Below are 18,885 nucleotides of genomic sequence, written 5' to 3' on the forward strand. Positions count from 1 at the left end.
TCATGGTTGTCAACCATGAATTTTTTTCTTAGTGCCTTGTGGAGCATGGGAGTCTTTGTAGAAGATATTTCAAGTCCATTAAAAGGGACGACAATTTACAGATCACTCAGTGAAAAAGGTGAGAACTACTCTTTGAAATTAGCTAAGAAACCATGCTAAGGAGAATAGGAATGTATCTTAATTTTTCTCCCTGAGACTTAAGAATAACAAAGCACATTTATTTACGTTGTGTGTGTGCGCGCGCGCGCACTCACTTGTACACATGCAAGTCAGCTGACTCGTCCCTCATAACATGTAGGTTTCAGGACTTAAACTCAAACCACCTAACATGACAATAAGAACTTTTACCCACCTGCTCTCTCCCAGACTTTCTAAGGGACACTAACCAAAATAATTATTTCAGGAAAGCCTGGAGGGGCTGGAGAGATGTTCTGTGGTTAAGAGCGCATTCTGCTCTTGGAGAGGACCCACGTTCATATGGAAGATCTAATACCTACCTGTAATTTCAGTTCCAGGGAGATTCAATGCCTCGGATCTACAACACACACACACACACACACACACACACACACACACACACACACACACTTTTAAAATAATACTAAAAAAATTTTTTAAAACTCTGGAGTAAAAACTAGAAGCGCTTTAGAGGCCGGGATTTACTGATGACCTGACGGCACTGTGGACTCTGTGACTCCTAGGAGTTGCAGGGAGGATGGTATCAAAAGTAGGAAAGGAGGAAAATTATTATCATTAAACCTTGGAGGAGAGGTTGGGGATTTAGCTCAGTGGTAGAGGGCTTGGTTCGGTCCCCAGCTCCGGAAAAAAAGAAAAAGAGAAAAACAAACAAACAAACAAACAAAAAAACAAAAACAAAAACAAAAACCTTGGGGGAACCAGGTACAGGTGGTGCACGCCTTTAATCCCAGCACTCAGGAGGCAGAAGTAGGCGAATTTCTGAGTTCAAGTCTAGCCTGGTCTACAGAGCAGGTTTCAGGACAGCCAGGGCCACAAAGAGAAACCTTGTCTCCAAAAACCAACCAACCAAACAAAAAAAAGCCCTTGGAGGATATCTCATGATTACTTTTATTATAAGACCAGTAGAAGTTTCTCTTTTTTTGAGTTCATGAAAGGAATACCAGACACCAAGCCACCACGGTTTTTATTTTAGTTTCTAACCGGGGGCTTGGAATCCGCAAATGGTCAATCACATGCTCAACTGCTATGAACTTAACTGAGAAGCAGTCCATGCAGGTACAATGAGAATTCACCGATACAGAATTCCGCCTTTCGATTGATACTGCTATGAATACATTGTTTCAGAATGCTCTTCAAGAGCCTGTGAAAACAATGTCTTTGCCGTCTCCTTGGTATGCTTGGGGAAAGTGAGCTGCAGAGAAAATATCTGTAGCTCGGAGTCATAAAAGAAGAACCAGTGGGTATGCGGGTTCGACAGTTTCCTTCGTTCCTCATTCTCTCCGCCTCTTCAGTCATTTAGCGGTCCCCACAGCCGTCTATTACTTGCCAGGCTCTCCCCCTCAGGAAGGGTTCTTTATTCTGACAGTGAGGTAGAAAGTAGCCATCTTTTCCACTGTTGACTCAATCCCCTTACCTTCGGCTGAGGGTGAGGAGAACCGGTGCTTATCTGTGTAACTGTGACGATTTTCCGCTACCTACAGAAAATAAACTTGAAAAGACAGCTAGGAAAACCTTCCTGCTAAAAGAGTATGACTTGTTGTGCTTGGTGGTGTCTCCTAGCACTTGGGAGGCAGAGGCAGGAGGATCTCTGTGAGTTTGAGACAAGCCTGGTCTACAGAGTGAGTTCCAGGACAGCCACAGCTACACAGAGAAACCCTGTCTCAAAAACAACCAAATAAACAACTTACCAAACAATAATCCCTCGAAAGTCTAATTATCCCTCTGAAAGGTAATAAATATCTCTTCTTGATAAATTTTGCTATAACTGATTGTAATTAGAAAAACGACATTCTCCCTAGAACTGCACATAAGCCCTAACACTGAAAACCACCACTTAAACCTTAATATTTCCCTTAGTATTAAACCACTGAATAATCATTCAGTTATCATTAACAAAAGCTGATAGCTGCTTTCACTCAGAAGGGGGAGGCATTAGAACGCATAAAGCTGTATTGGCCACTTTCTCATTTTCCTGTTTCCGATGTTAAGAATGGGGAATTAGGGGGTTGGGGATTTAGCTCAGCGGTAGAGCACTTGCCTGGGTTCGGTCCCCAGCTCTGAAAAAGAAAAAAAAAAAGAAAAAAAAAAAGAAGATTTACTTAAAAAAAAAAAAAGAAAGAATGGGGAATTAGGGAGTTTCACCTCCGTCAATCCATATTTGTCATGTGCATTCCTCATTTGCATATGTCCTGGCTTCCACACGGTGGAAGGAGAGAATGCGCACCAGTGGGTTGTATCTACACACGACACGTATGTAAGCATTCCCCACTCAAATAAAAACAATAAATGAACGTGATTCTAAAATTCCAGCAGATGGCTCAGTAGTACGAGCCTTGCCACCTGAATGCAAGCACCAGAATCCACATAAAAGTGGAGAAAGAGAACCGCTCCACATATATCATCTGTGTTCTCACACACTAATAATAAACATCTTTAAATATGTATTCATATGAACTCTCTGCATATACAGCTGGCTGGTTGTAGAGGCATCTGATCCCATTGTAGATGGCTGTGAGCCACCATGTGGGGGCATTGAACTCGGGACGTCTGGAAGATTAGTCAATGCTCTTAACCATTGAACCATCTCTTCAGCCCCCTAATAAACATTTTTTAATTAAAATATTTGTCATAAGTAAAACTGTCCGAAATTTTAACACCAATTCTACGGAATAGCTTTTCTTTTTTTCTTATGTAAAAAATTCCCTTTTATTAGAAGTAGCTTTTCTTCTTACATAATATATCCTGATTATAGTTTCCCTTACCTCAACTCCTTCTAGTTCCTTCCCATTTCCTTTCCCACCTAGAGTCACTCCTTTTCTGTCTCCCATTAGAAAGAAACAGGTTTTATAGACTTACACTTTTCAAATCCTACTTTAATAAGGGTTCCCAAATTCTTCAACATCCCTTCTAGCCCACTAACCAAATGTAGGGCAGAAAGGTGGTTAAGAGGACAAGGGGGTGTGGATCTGTTTAGAAGTAGTTTCCCTGGAGCGATTCCAATATTTGTTATCTATAGTCCGGTCCTCTAGCAAAACACCAAACAAGAATCCGCAGTAATGGCTCGATCCAGAAGACTCCGCGATCATCAATCAGCAGGAGTCTGCTGAAGCAGTGAGAAGCAGCCAGAACACCACCAGAAGTTCTTCGGTGCTTTTCTCTCTACAAAGTAACAAGAGACGGTGGGAGAAGAAAGCGAGGTCAGCGAAGCACAAAGAAGACCGGGCAAGGCGAACCAATGCCAGAGCAGCGTCCCTGTCTGTGGATTGATTATACAAATACCCTTTCCAAGTATCACGTGTCCTCTCAAGAGTCCGCTCAGGCAAAAGGTCACCAGGCAGCTTCCCGAAAAACACCACGTGTCTGTTCACAACAAAACATCCTCTCACGTGCCTGCTTCAGACTCCAGAAAAACATCCCACGACACAACCGAGTCTCCAACGGAAGCAGAAATTCCCACTTCAAGGTTTCAAAGGGATAATAATAAGATAAAATATAATAAAATAAAACAAAAAAACTAACACAGTGGGATTGAACAAAACAAACAAACAGAAGGAAGAAAGTCCAAGAAAGGCACAAGAAACAAGAGACCTGGTTGTTTAGACACTCAGGAATATCGTAAAAACACTAAACTGGAAGTCATACCATAAGCAGAGGGAGGGCCTGATGCAGACCCCTGCGGTCCCTGTGCAGGCTGCCTCAGTCTCTGTGACTTCAGTTTTGATCATGCTGGTTTAGAACACCTTGTTTTCTTGGTGTCTTCTGTCCTCCGCGGTTCTTACACTCTGCCTTCTCTTCTGCAGGATTCCCTGAATCCCGAAGGTAGGGATTTGGTAGAGACATCCCAAGGTGAGTTGGAACATCTTCCTTCAATTTTAATTTAATTGATTGATTGATTGATTGATTGATTGATTGATTCAAGACAGGGTTTCTCTGAGTAGTCCTAGCTCTTCTGGAATTGAATCCCCTGTGTGATGGTTTGAATATGCTTGGTCCAGAGAGTGGCCCTATTAGGTGGTGGTTGTTGGAGTAGGTGTGGCCTTGTTGGAGGAAGTGTGTCACTGTGGGGGTGGGCTTTGAGAGCTTCCTCCTAGCTACCTGAGGATGCCAGTTTCCCCTTGACTGCCTTCTGATCAAGAGGTAGAACTCTCAGCTCCTTCTCTAGCACCGTGTCTGCCTAAATGATACCATGCTTCCCACCATGATGATAACGGACTGAACCTCTGAACCTGCAAACCAGCCCCAATTAAACGTTGTCCTTATAAGAATTGTCTCGGCTGGTACAACCATTCTGGAAATCAGTCTGGAGGTTCTTCAGAAAATTGGACATTGCACTACCTGAGGACCCAGCTATACCTCTCTTGGGCATATACCCAAAAGATGCTCCAACATACAACAAAGACACGTGCTCCACTATGTTCATAGCAGCCTTATTTATAATAGCCAGAAGCTGGAAAGAACCCAGATGCCCTTCAACAGAGAAATGGATACAGAAAATTGGTACATCTACACAATGGAATATTACTCAGCTATCAAAAACAACGACTTTATGAAATTCATAGGCAAATGGATGGAACTGGAAAATATCATGCTGAGTGAGGTAACCCAATCACAGAAAACCACACATGGTATGCACTCATTGGTAAGTGGCTATTAGCCCAAATGCTCGAATTACCCAAGATGCACAGAACACACGAAACTCAAGAAGGATGACCAAAATGCAGATGCTTCACTCTTTCTTTAAAAGGGGAACAAGAATACCCTTAGGAGGGGATAGGGAGGCAAAGTTTAGAACAGAGACTGAAGGAACGCCCATTCAGAGCCTGCCCAATGTGTGGCCCATACATATACAACCACCAAACTAGATAAGATGGATGAAGCAAAGAGGTGCAGGCTGACAGGAACCGGATGTAGATCTCTCCTGAGAGACACAGCCAGAATACAGCAAATACAGAGGCGAATGCCAGCAACAAACCACTGAACTGAGAACAGGACCCCCATTGAAGGAATCAGAGAAAGAACTGGAAGAGCTGAAGGGGCTTGAGACCCCATATGAACAACAATGCCAAGCAACCAGAGCTTCCAGGACTAAGCCACTACCTAAAGACTATACATGGGCTGACCCTGGACTCTGACCTCATAGATAGCAATGAATATCCTAGTAAGAGCACCAGTGGAAGGGGAAGCCCTGGGTCCTGCTAAGACTGAACCCCCAGTGAACGTGATTGTTGGGGGGACGGTGGTAATGGGGGGAGGATGGGGAGGGGAACACCCATACAGAAGGGGAGGGGTTAGGGGGATGTTGGCCTAGAAACCGGGAAAGGGAATAACAATTGAAATATAAATAAGAAACACCCAATTTAATAAAGATGGGGAAAAAGGACTGTCTCTGTCATGGCGTCTCTTCTCAGCAATGGAAACTCTAAGATACCCTGGAACTGGGGTTACAGAAAGTTGTGAGCACCCATGCTGGTGATGGGAATCAGATCCCAGGTCTTCTGGAAGAGCAGACACTGCTCTTAGAACCACTGAGCCCCCTCTCTGTAGAGAGAATCTCTTATAAACATCATCTGTCAATAAAAAAGCTTATGACCAATGAGCAGAGACAGGAAATAGGAGGTGGGACATCTGTCAGGTTGAGAGAGAATTCTGGAATATAGTCAGGAACTCCAGAGATTCGCTAAGGAGGCAGATGTAAGAAGGAGAGGAGACCAGCCACGTAGCCGAACCCAGGTGAGAGTAAAAGAGATAATAAGAACAAGTCAGAGAACAAGCTGAAGCTTACGGCCTAAGCATTTATTGGTATAATTAGTCTCAAACCCATTATCGCTGAGAATTAAGTGGACAGAAAGAAAAGCAGAGAGCTATACTACTCCCACACACTCTGGCTTTTCCTACAAACCACCATAGGAATCGTATTGATACTGTATGCTTAAACCTGATCAAGATTGAATACTATTTTCTAAAATTTTAATAAAGGGAACTAAGAGAAAAGGCTTAAGCAAATACAATTACCTTGTCTTTAAACTATGCCAGTGGACAGACACTTGTGGCGGAGGTAAATATTTGAGTCTGTTACTTATGACACATGCCCCACCCCACTCTCCTTTCGTGGCAGGATGTTTGCTCTCGAAATGACTGCTTTCCTATAGTTGCTCTTGATTTTAACTTAACAGACCATTATTATGACTCAGCTTAAACATTAAATGCCACCATCTCTATAAACAGACAAATATTGATCATAGCAACTTAGAGATAAAGAATAAAAAATGACATGTAAATTAATGTAACAGTGCCAGTTTGATGATTCCCTTTAATCATTGGATAAAATGCCTCACAAAAATTATATCTCATATTTATTTACGTCCTTTTTGTTATCAAAACAATCTAAGGTAACTTTTACTAACTATAAAAATATATGCGTAATACATTTTTCCTTCAGTTATCTGAGTTCAGTTATCTCAGTTAACTGAGAAATCAAAAAGTCAGTGTTTCCCAATATGCCTAATGCAAGCTACTAAGAGAAAGACTTATTTAAGGATTTTTATGTAGATTTATCTTTTTTTATTTAATGAGTTTGAGTGTTCTGCCCGTTGTGTGTATGGGCACCCCATGCATGCCTGATGCGTAACAAGGTCAGAAGAGGCCACTGAGTCCTCTGAAACTGGAGCCGTAAATGATTGTGAACCACCATGTGAATGGTGGGAATTGAACCCATGTCTCCCTGGCCCAATTTTGTAAAGGAGAATGGATAGCGTATAAAGAAATTTATGAACCAAAGCACGTTTCTTTCATTGGTACCTGTGGTCTCATAAAACCACTCCTCATTTTCTTTTCTACCCACAAATAACTGTATTACGATATTATTATTTTAGAAAAACCAATAATTTTTTATGCTATTTAAGAAATACATTTATTTATATTTTATACTTAGGCTTATATATATTTTATATATCATATATCATGCATGTATCCTTATATATTATACTTAGGACTACACGAGAAAGACTGTCTCAAAAAATAAATATAATTCACTGGTTTTTAAAAAAGTAAAGAAAAGCTCATGAAAATTTAGAGTGTTTGGGATTTACTCCCCTCCCATACGTTTCTATCCATGTGATTCTCTGAGTTTTGTATTTCTTGACCTGTATTTTATAGAGAGCTATAAATAAAATTTAAATTGTAATTTTTCTGATTAATTTAAAGAACTCCAAATAACACGACCTATTTCTATCAGTACACACACATACTGAAAAACTTGAGGAGTCAAGTAATTACATAAATACTGGTAATAGAGGGCCAAGTTTCTAATTTCATGGACTAAATTGACTACATAATACAATTCCTCGTTTCACTCTAGTTAACAGTTAACTATATTTTCTTGGTAGTTTATTACATTAAAAAGATTTTATGGGCCCGTCGAAATAGCTAAGTGGCAGGGCACTTACCCAGCTTGCAAGGCCCCTCTGTGTGACCCCAGCTCCAGGAAAAAGAAGGAAAAAGAAAAGATTTTGTAAGATTTGCCTCAACCCAATCCCTTTCCTTAAAATACAGATGAAAACACTCGTAGAAAGAATTCTAGCCTGGGTTTGGGGATGCATTTACTTAGCATGTACATGGCCCTGGATAAATCCCCAGGAACACAAAGAAAATAATTCTGATTTGGAATATAACATTTGAAAAAAGTTAGGACATTGTATTTTGAACCTTAAGCAAATGAAACAAAGAGGAAGAATTGAGTTCATGGGAAGAAACAGTAGGAAAGTTGTATCCTTTTCATGGTACTCCCTTTCTCAACAGTCAACAACAAATGCTTCTTTTTAAGTTAGTCTAAGGATGAAAATATTGTTCAGAAAAATTCTATCTATGCAAGCAATGTCAGAAAATGGAACTACTAAGGTTTCCCCAAATCCTTTTTTGGGGCTGAATTGTTTATACAATTGTTTCAAGTCTATGTTTCCTTTTGAAGGAAGAAATAGAATATGTATTTGGTTGAAAATTCATCAACAATCATAAATAAAATGTTAAATTCTAAACCAATATTATTTTAAATTATAAATGTATTTCAAAACATTATAAAACTTGTATCTACTGCCAACATCAGCTCCTGGGTAACATAGACAACATGTTGCTCGAAAGCACCTCGGAACCCTTGGTGAGGTCAAGTCCATCTACATCAGCTGAGGAACAAGGAACTTGTGATGGAGGCTCTACGTAGAGCCAAGTTCAAGTTCTCTTGTGCCTGAAGATCCACATCTCAAAGAAGTTTGGCTTGAAAAAACAGAGGAGCGGGCCTCAACAAATTTGATACAAATGAATTTGAAGATATGGTAGCCAAGTTAATCGCTGATGGCTCTCAGGGTCAAATCCATCCCTGGTCATGGTTTCCTGGAAGGCTGAGCTCTACGTGCTTGCGGCTTCCATTTCTGAATCTTACACCCCACCAAATCATGCTCATTAATACATCTCCCATCTATTCCGAAAGCAAACAAATGAGCCTTTCTTTCTAGACCTTTCTTTGCTAAGCTCTTTAAAAATCATTTACATTTCCATGGGTTTGTGTGTGGCTGTGTGAGGGATTGAATCTAGGACCTTCTACACACCACACCAGTGCTCTGTGGCTAAGCGACACCCCTCCATTTCTTTTTAAAATCTGATTTTTGTTTAAATGCTTATTTTAAGCGAGTTCAAAGTACGTTTAACATAGTGTGTTTAGTGTTTATAATGCATTTAATTCAAACCATCCCTTCTACATGTAATTTTCCTGCTGGAATGTATCATTTGATAAGTGAGTATAGACGACTCTTGCAGTTTATAAGCAAGGGCAGATTCTCTTTATCTGAATTTTAATCTCTAAAACATTCCTTTCCCTTTTCTCCTTTTAGTTTTGTTTTCATCTGTCCTTTGAACGTCAATGTCCTTTGATTAAAATAAACGGAGGGTATTCATACATTAAAATTGCTTAATTTTAATGTATGAAAAGCAAGCCCTCAAAATACAAACTTTAAAAATTATTGTCACAGGCAATTATATTACCTGGCATAGTCCGTGTGTGTGTGTGTGTGTGTGTGTGTGTGTGTGTGTGTGTGTGTGCACGCATTTGCTAGAACTCATGGGTCTGACCAAAATTACAATTTCTGAAGCCCGAGAAAATAGAGTTAGAATCAGTTCTAAGTCTAGAAGCCAAGAGGGAGGAGACTCGAGCAGATAGCCCCTACTGTGGTAGAGTGGTGGAGCACATGGAAGCTGGCCCGCCCAGTCTGCCTGGGATGCTACCATGGTGCCCTGTTGGAACTAGTACAGCTAAGGAAGTCTTGAACTGAACACATGTGAAAAAAAAAAGGAAGCAGCCTCTTTGATTTTTCTCCTGGTAAAGGATAAGGCTTTTCTTCCCTGCTACACCTTCATTCTTGCTTTTAATTTCTCTTTCTTCCTTTCTCTCTCTCCTTAAAAATATCCTAACAATGTAACGGACAGGCTGTACACAGAAGGAATTTGATACATCCGTCAGCATGAACTTGTCTCCACAGGTCTGAGCTTCCTTTTTACCCTTTTTCAGCTGAACCGTGGGTCATTCGAACTGACACCAAATCAATGCCCTTGGACGCTGAAGGTGTGATCTTTATAACTCTAACAGAGAGGGGGTGGGGGAGCCCTGCAATTGAGGACCTGTATTCATTGTCTATTTAATCTATTTAATAGAATTTGCTAGATGACTGACCATCTCCTGACTGTCACAGCTATTCACTGGTGATGGAGGTAAAAATGTTGTTTCAAGGGTAAACTTCCTTTTAACCATCTATTTTTAAAAAAGAAAAGTTGAAGTCACCTAGGCCGCTTGATGACTTTGAGGACACATTAGTGTTTTCGATCAGTGTTGAAATTCCAAAAACCAGAATTCAGCTCATTCTTTTGTCACTGGATGATGTTAGGATGCTCTGTTTCTTCCCAGAAGTCTGCCTTTGTCTATTGACAAATGACAGTAGTACATTCCCGTTTCCTTCTCACAAAACATTTCCTCATTCGTCTCTCGTAACTTTGGCACATGTGACTCAGACATTCCCTTCTAACTTAACTACTTTGCTGCAAAGCAAACACTCGGACACCTTCATTCTGGTGTTACCCTGCAGCCCTAAAGGGAAGAAATTATTTACTAATGTGCAGGGAATTTGTCTAAAAGAGGTTGCTGATTTTCTAGAGCGATTGGTTACAAAGACTTGACACTGAAAATAAGTAACATGCCCTTGCTCCTGGTGGTACAGGCCTTTAATCTCAGCCCTCAGGAGGCAGAGGCAGGCAGATCTTTGCAAGTTTGAGGCCAGCCTCATCTACAAAGTGAATCCAGGGCAGCCAGGGATACACAGACAAAAACCCTATCTTGAAAAACAAAGGAACAAAGAAACAAATATAACTTGATGTTCATGCATGTCCCTTCAGTTTTATAGTCGCCTTGCTCTCACCTTGGCAGTTAACACAACCATGGCAAGGTACCAGTGATGGTAGCTCTCACATTTCACTTCAGACACGCCAAAGATTTCTTGTCACTATCTTGACTATAGAATTCTCTATTTACAAAGTTTTCATGAAATTAGCGCCCTTCCTTTAGGACAGGCCTTGAGATGTTTCCTTTAAAAGAAAAAGAATCTTTCGGCAGCATAATTTGGCCTTTTGGAATCTTGGATCTAAGCTATTTAACTTTCCTTATTGTTCAATTTTGAAGTTTTTATACTTTATGTGTACTCATTTAAAAGGAGAAAATGGTACGAAATGGTGAAAATTGTATTTAAATGAAAATGGAGCCATTTACTATTTAATTTCAATATCTTAAATTAAAATTTCAAGGAGAAAAACCCAAAATGCTTGTGCAAAACCATAGTGATGGCTTTTCTGAGCTTTTCAGAGAACATTTTATCACGGGTTTCCACTTCCAGGACCTAGTTTCTTTGGGCTATATCAGGTCTCACTTTCCCTCCCATAGTGACTCTGACTCCATTGAACTGAATTTGAATTTTGTTCTCAAATCCACACTTACAGACTAAGCTAGACTATATCTAGCTTATTGAGAAAATTGTTATATACATTTAAGTAATTATTGTAGCAATGAGCATTTTAGAAGTTGAGATTTCCTTTTATATTTAACTGGGGTGGTGGTTGGGGGGGAAGCTTTACTATCTCCTTTTAACACTCAGATCACTGGAACTCTATAGCCTTGAGGGTACAAGCCTGACCATTAAAATCCCTAGTCCTACTGTGCCTTACCAAGTTAGACACTTAATACAATAAATGCATATGTGGGTAGGACCTATAAATTTTAGAAATAGCTTTTGACCTAAAATCTCCAAAGGTCATGTATAACTCGGTTAAATATTCTTTCCAACTGTCCAGTTGTGGTAAGGATGGTTTAAAAAAAAACAATAAATTCTATTTTCATTAGAGAATTTTTTTCAAGAGCTTATTATAATTATCAAAGAAACCATATTGGGAGTAATAAGCAAAATGGTTTCTGTTGTATGGGTAGCCTTTGGGTACCTGTTGTCATCTTCTCTAGCCATAGAGGATGAGCAGGTAGTTTGATGGGCAGGAGCCAAACAGATCCTTACTATCCTCTTTATCAAACCTGTAGATATCTTACAGACATTGATGCATATTGGTTTGATTTTCTGCCCACAGATGTCCAATGGACTCTTTAAAGAAACACCTTCTCTCGGCTTTCTCTGCACAAAAGCAAAAAGTACTTGCTTACCTAAAAATGGTTTCTAATTCATAAAGCTGACATAATGCAGGAATAAGGCCATGGGGGAAGGCTGACCACAGGAATCGTACTGAAGTCCTGGCCAGTTGTCTTTGCAATGGCAATGCAGTAGCCATCATTAAGATGTTAAAACAGCCTGTTCAAAGGATTCGGTGTACTCAGAAACTCTAAAACATTGTTTTAAAGGATACTTTTTAGTTCTTGAAATAACTTCTAGGTTCCTAAAAAGTAAAACAAACTTACCAGTACCTGGTACTTCAATATTTGTAACAATAAAGGCAAGGCACATGTTGGCATGAAGATGCTTGAGTATTGTTCTTTTTCTGCTCCCCAAACTCTTCTTTGAAAATGTCCTTTGAGGTCATATAGAGTCTATTGGCTTTGAGTCTGCAAAACTTTGTAAAGTTGAATGGAGTTTCAAGACTAATTTCTGCCATGGAAGCAAAAAATGTTTAAGTACTTACTTGCTCACTTTCAGAATGCTGTCCAGTTTTTCTAACAATATAAAATGTGTGGATTTCATGACTGTGACCAAGGAAGTCTACAGCATGTCGTTTAATAATCATGTTTTGCAAGGGCTGATCCAAGGCACATATGTTCATTAAATGAAATAAATACTCACCAAAGCGAAAAAAGGAAAAATTACCTATTGTAAGACAAACTAATTTTTAGCATGAAAAAAATCATGGTTTAAATGTTTCGGGAGAGCTAGAAATGTAGCCATTACTCGGGCCTATCCCATGAATATATTTAGACAGAAAAGACAAGTGCCCTGTAAATACTGACACACGGGCATGCAGAATGTGAGGACTATGAGGGGAAGTGAGCATTGTGAGCTGCCTAGCTTTTATGCCCACAAACTCACGACCATTTGCTCACTATTCTCTTCTGAACAGCCTTTTGAAAAGCCTGGGCTCACACATTTATCTTTTCATTTTTCATAGTAAACTATGATCAGAGCTATCAACTCAAATTCCATTAGCATGGTAACACTCAGTGGTCATAAATTATATCACAAAGAGGATGTTTCAGTGTTGTTAATATTAACATATACACGGATCTTCCCTGTAAAATAATCCCTGTGCAAATCAAGTATCTTGAAGTTTTTCAACTGTCTTGGGTGGGGGGAGGGTTAAAAAAGCAGCAGAGAATTAGGGAGGGGGAAAGAGGGCATAATTAATAGGTACTTGTTCCTTGAAAACCCTAGGGATACTTCTAAGCCTTTCATGCTGGTGAGTTCTCACCTAGAAAGGGGACTGCACGGGCTTTTTCAAAGCTTGGCTGAGCAGCGCTATTCAACTTGTTAGACGCTAAAGCATTCCATCTGCGTCCTGTTACTGTGAAGTGGGGTACTGTCCGATGTGACAACGTGACATACTGACATACTGACTTTATTCACTAGTAACAACCTTTCCCCCCCACAAATAAACACTTAAATTAGGAAAGACAAAAGTGTTTCAAGTTGAAACTGTCATTGCCCTGGGAGAGTAAAAGACAACTCTTGTTCTATGGCCGCTTTCTCCTTTCCAAAACTGGAATTTTTTTTTTTTTTTAGTTTTCAAACTCTTTTAATTAAAAAAAAAAGCCTAATGTATCTTACTTCGCGGTTTTCTTAACAAAGAACTATTCTTGTTCTCCTAAACCAACTTCGTAGAAAAAAAAGGAGGAAGTTAAACTTTATACAGGATTTTGTCTTTGAAGTTATGAGTATCTGAAAAAGTATTTCATTTACACTAAAGATCTTGCCATTCCTAACCGTACTTCAGATAAGTATCTCGTATATATTTACGAAGACTCTATTGAGCAATTAACGCCACGCACGTAGTAAGTTTAGGAGCACAAAATTTATATGACAGAATGCTTTCGAAAGGTATTTATTCACAGCAGCATAAAAATTTTTAATAATCCTGTCAAATACGTTCATGAATAATTTATTAATCTCCCAATTGTTAAGTACCGGGAGCGCGCACACGCGTTCTTTATGCCTGTGTCTCGTGCACACCACGCAGAAATCTTTTGCCATATTCCTGAAGTGACAAAGACAAGGTAAAACTTGTGTATTTAAGATGTCCTCAGTCTCACAAAAGGGCAGCGCTGTGGGTCAGGCTGGCGAGTTAATACACGCACTGAGTCTCCCGCTGTCCCGAAGCCCAGCTTTTAGCCACACTCGCGGCGGCCGGATTCCCGCGCCTCCGGGCACCAGGCCGGGTGGGGACAGAGCTGGTGCGGCCCCAGGTGAGCGCCAAGCCGGTCCAATGGGCATCTGCGGCCGCCGCGGCCGAGGCCAGCTACTCAGAGACCGAAGGAAAGGCCGCAGCGTCCCGACCGAGGCCGGCAGGGCGGCTGAAGCGAGAGGCCCAGCCGCCGCCCGAGCTTCCCCCCGAACCCTCCCGAACCTCCCCGAGCCACCGCCCGAACCTCCCCGAACCGTCCCGAGCCGTTGCCGAACCTCCCCGAGCCGCCCAGCGGCGGGTGCGCGCGCCCGATCAGCTGGGCGCGCGTCCCGAGTCACGTGGTGCGCATGTCGAAGGTCACGGCGCGCTCACAATGGAGCTCTCCGAGTATGTACAGAGAGGCATCCAGACGCTGGCGGATCCCGGTTCCTTTGACTCCAGCGCCTTCGCGCTTCTCCTCCGGGCGGCTTTCCAGAGCCTGCTGGACGCCCAGGCGGACGAGGCCGCGCTAGGTAAGCGGCTCGCCCGCCGCCGCGGCCTGGGCGGAGGGGCGCCGGGCAGAGCCGCCAGCCCGGCGCCTTGGGCATAGCTCCGGCCCGGGCAAGTCCCCGGGCTTCGCCCAGCTCTCGGCCGGACTGTGGGGACCCGAGTGGGCCCTGAGTGCCGCTGTGCCCCCGCAGGGCACCTACACGCGGCCAGCTCCACGCTCCTGGCCTGGTTTTCCTGCCCGTCTCTTTGTTCCTTTGTAAAGCCGCGTTCAACTCTTGTTTGTGGCCTAAATGTGTGGGGTTTTCAGCCTCCTTGGAGGCTGCGGCTGTTTTGACATTTGGACTTCAACTGGGGAGGTCCTATGATTCAGCCTCCCCCGGCTGGGCTAGAGGGGGTTGAAAGGGGGCTGTTTCCGAAGTAACGGCTGGGTCAAATAGCACTGACATTTTCCAACCTAGACAACACCTCCGGATCCTGTGATCACTCCAGCACAGGCGGTCAGTGTGTTAAGCCCAGAACCTTCATAATGTTTTGTTCTGCGGCGGTTACCAGGAAGAGAGACTTTTAAACGGCTGGTCGCAGAATGCAGTTGTCATAATGGATTAAGAGCATACTTTAAGACAAATCACTTCTAGATAATTTCCTCAAGTCCATCAACACATTCCAGAACTCCTTGGGTCCCCCGTCCCTCTAGTCATACTAGACACTTGGACAAAAAGTATGAAAGTGGAAGCTATTCTTCAAGCCAAAAGAAAAAAGAAAAATAGTAACCACCACCTGGGAGCTGTGTGTGTAGGGGTGGAGGGACTTGAAGATACTAATGAGGTTTTGACATTTCTGTTGTGCATGCTAATGTATGCCCTCCTGTCAAGTTTCCTTGATGTATTTATGTTCACGGAGCCAATTACTCTAAAATGTCATCTTTTGAAAGTTGTTCATTTTGAATTTTACACTGTGTAAACTACCTTCAGTTTCTCCTTTGCTTTTCAGTCCACCCAGCAACCACTACTCCCTTTGAGTTTTTTTTAAATATTAAGACGAAATAAAAGAAGATAATTGAAAAGAGATTGACAGCAGATTATTGATCTATTCTCTTTATTGTTTTGCAATTGACCTTGTTCCTCTCATCCATTTACAATTGAATTTTTGTTATATTTTCTAAAAGGGTAGTTTTACCAAAACTAAAATATTCCTCTTAGGAACAGGGGTCTAAAGAATTTGTAATCTTTAGCAATTACTTTATTTTAGATCACCCAGACTTGAAACATATCGACCCAGTGGTTTTAAAGCATTGTCATGGGGCAGCTGCAACTTACATACTGGAGGCAGGAAAGCACCGAGTTGACAAGTCTACTCTAAGGTACAGGCTTTATTTAAATACCCATTTACTTTTAAATGGTATCTTTGTGATTGTAATTTCCGTTTTTAAAGATAGAGACTAAACCTCGGTTTATTTCCCCAACCCCTCCAGCACTTATTTAGAAGACTGTAAATTTGACCGAGAGCGAATAGAACTGTTTTGCACGGAGTATCAGGTTACTTACTTTAAACTTTTAAATTAACAATTAGCCCCTCCTTTTTTTTCCTGCTGTTTGCAAAAATGTGTTTTCTTTCCTTTTCTTTCCCCTTCTCCAGAATAATAAGAATTCTCTAGAAATCCTACTGGGAAGGTAGGTACTGTATTAGGTGTCAAGCTGGGGCACTTTTCACTTGTGGGTAATGAATGGAGTGTATTGATGGGAAACAAAACAGGGCCAAAAAGTTTGGCATCCTGACCCAAAATAAAGGGCCATGGGGCAAGGGAACAATTGAACTTAAGCTAGTGTTTTCTTAAAAGTGGAGCCTGGCATAGTCTTAGTAGGCTGTTTTTACTTTTGCACTTGAAGATGAAGGTCAACAATCCTTAAGTTCACAGTGACCAATTAAGAGAGACACCATTGAGTAGATAGATATTGAAGGTTTTTCTGTGGATACAACAAAATCACCATTGTCTTTCAGTATAGGTAGAGCTCTCCCTCATATAACTGATGTTTCCTGGCGATTGGAATATCAGATAAAGGTAAAGATAACAAGCTCTTCTGTAGAGGGATTTGAGGGGCTTCCTTTAGGTTAAAGACTGTTGTTTTGTGTTGTTTTAGACCAACCAACTTCATAAGATGTGTCGACCTGGATATTTAGTGACCTTAAACGTAGAGGTATGTATAGATTTTTGTCTAAAAATTATGTGTAATAAATTTTTAATTTCCTTTCTATAAATAAACATGTTTTTTCTTCCATAGAACGCTGATTCCCAATCCTACCCAGAGATTAGTTTTAGTTGCAGCATGGAGCAGTTACAGGTACAGTATTAGGAGCTTTAACGCTCCTTTCAATGGGGGTTTGAGAACTGCTATGGAAACTTTAAAATATAATCTTCCCATCATCAGATAATGAAGGTTGGTTCAGGATTTAATGGCAAAGGGAGAATGGAAAACAGACATTTAACATGGACTTCACTTTTAAAAGTAATTTAGTAAGGTCTCCAGTAGCCTGTATTTGCTGGTTTCTGTAATTTAAAATGACTTTTTAATGTTCAAACTCAGCACACTTCATTTCATCATGCATCTGATTCAATAAACCTGAGCAAGAGTGAGAGCACGGATTTAAAAATGCCTTTCACAAATTAAACTTTCAAAGCTTTAAGCAAAAAAAAATTACCTATAGAGGGAAAGTACACATAAGCTCGTAAAACTGTTAATACCGTCAGTGTAAACCTGAAGAAATTAAACTCCCCGTTGATTGATGGATATGACAACGAATTTCTTACCAATTAAGTAAAATGAAGAGCATCCCTAAAAATTTGGATGAAATTGAATGTTTCAAAAACATCTGTAGTCATTTCAGAGTAAATATAAGTAAAACTTTAAACAATTAGAAAATGTGTGAATAACCTTCCTTAGAGAAGTTGAGACATGATTTAGATATTCTCTGCGCAAAAAAAAAAAAATCTGTTAGAAATTCTCTTTTAATTAGAACTTGAATAGCTGATTGGAAGACAAGATCCTGTAGGAGAAGCGCTTCTTTTGAAAGTGATTTGCCAGCGGTTAAAATCCCTTAGACTCCTTAGGTGTTCTTCCGACTTTCTTTCATGCAGCTGCTTCAAAGTTGGGTGCTTCCTTACTTGTATCCCCAAGTTGTGACATGAGTTATACATCTTTTAGGATTTGGTGGGGAAACTTAAGGATGCTTCAAAAAGCCTGGAAAGAGCAACTCAGTTGTAACTTGGGGAAGCTGATGACCCAGGAGCCTAGAGGAAAACCAGACGCGCCATGTCTCCTGCAGGACCTTCGATCGTGCGAGCTGGATGTCATTTTCAGTAGAAAAAGAGCTCCCTTTTGAAGTTATGCCAGCCATCAGTTTTGACACTTTTTTTAAACACATGTGAAATGGTTAAGAGGGAAACTCTTACGCATTTGAATTTTCAATATTAATCTTGCATTCCTTCTATGTTGAACGCTTTCAAGCCCTATCAAAGTATCGTACCCTGAATAAATAAGGTGGTATTCCCACAATAAGGGCGGTATTCTGTTTGGAGTTTGTGTGTGAATGACGACCGAGTGCAAGGCACATCCGACCAGCGCTGGCTAGGGACGCCGCCCTAGCCCGGTTTAAGCGCCGCGGGAAAGGTGTGCCGGGGAGCCGTGCTTGCCGCCGGGACAGCCCGTTACCTGCGCCCGGCCCGCCCGACCCCGCGCGCGGAGCCAGCTCGGCTGCTACCCGCGCGCGCCTCTCCCCGGCCGCCAGCGGGCGGGGCGGCCGCTGTTGTTTCCGCGGGCCTGATTCGGCGCAGGTTCGGCGGGGCCGAGCCGGGGCAGCGGCCGGGCGCCCCCGGCGGCGGGCCCCGCGGACGTGTGCGCCGCGAGCGGGAGACATGGTGGGGGGCGGGGCGGCGTGCGGGGCCGAGCGGGCCGCGCCGGGAGAGCGGCGTGTGGCGCTGTGGAGAAATGCCTCCGTCGCCACCGCCGCGCGCTGCGAGGGGAGGGGGCTGGGCGCGCGGCGCGCAGGGGAGGGGGCGGCCACGGGCCCGACTACACCGACACTAATTCCCAGGCCGCCCTTAAGGAATGAGGGGAGCACGTGACCCGGCGGGGGGCGGGGGGAGGGGGCGGGCGGACTCCGAGCCATTTTGGAGCCGGTGTCAGTTTCCACTCTGCCTTCAGCGGTGCATTTTTTTCCACCCTCCCCTCCCCCTCCTCATCCTTCCTCCCCTCCCCCGCCTCCCCGCCCGCAAGCACA

The 18,885-nt window shown here is 42.2% G+C and overlaps 1 protein-coding gene across 1 annotated transcript; it reads left to right on the top strand.

Annotated features, from left to right (window-relative positions):
* The first annotated feature begins 14,427 nt into the window (after positions 1 to 14,427).
* Positions 14,428 to 18,172, top strand: Commd3 (COMM domain containing 3). Its single transcript, NM_198732.3, is given in 8 exon segments — positions 14,428 to 14,633; positions 15,859 to 15,970; positions 16,082 to 16,145; positions 16,246 to 16,280; positions 16,609 to 16,669; positions 16,749 to 16,805; positions 16,890 to 16,949; positions 17,811 to 18,172. Coding segments are annotated over 8 exon segments (588 nt in total). The 5' UTR covers positions 14,428 to 14,494; the 3' UTR covers positions 17,871 to 18,172.
* Positions 18,173 to 18,885: the final 713 nt, after the last annotated feature.

Source organism: Rattus norvegicus, chromosome 17 (assembly GCF_021556685.1).
Source record: "Rattus norvegicus strain SHRSP/BbbUtx chromosome 17, alternate assembly SHRSP_T2T, whole genome shotgun sequence".
Classification (NCBI taxonomy): domain Eukaryota; kingdom Metazoa; phylum Chordata; class Mammalia; order Rodentia; family Muridae; genus Rattus; species Rattus norvegicus.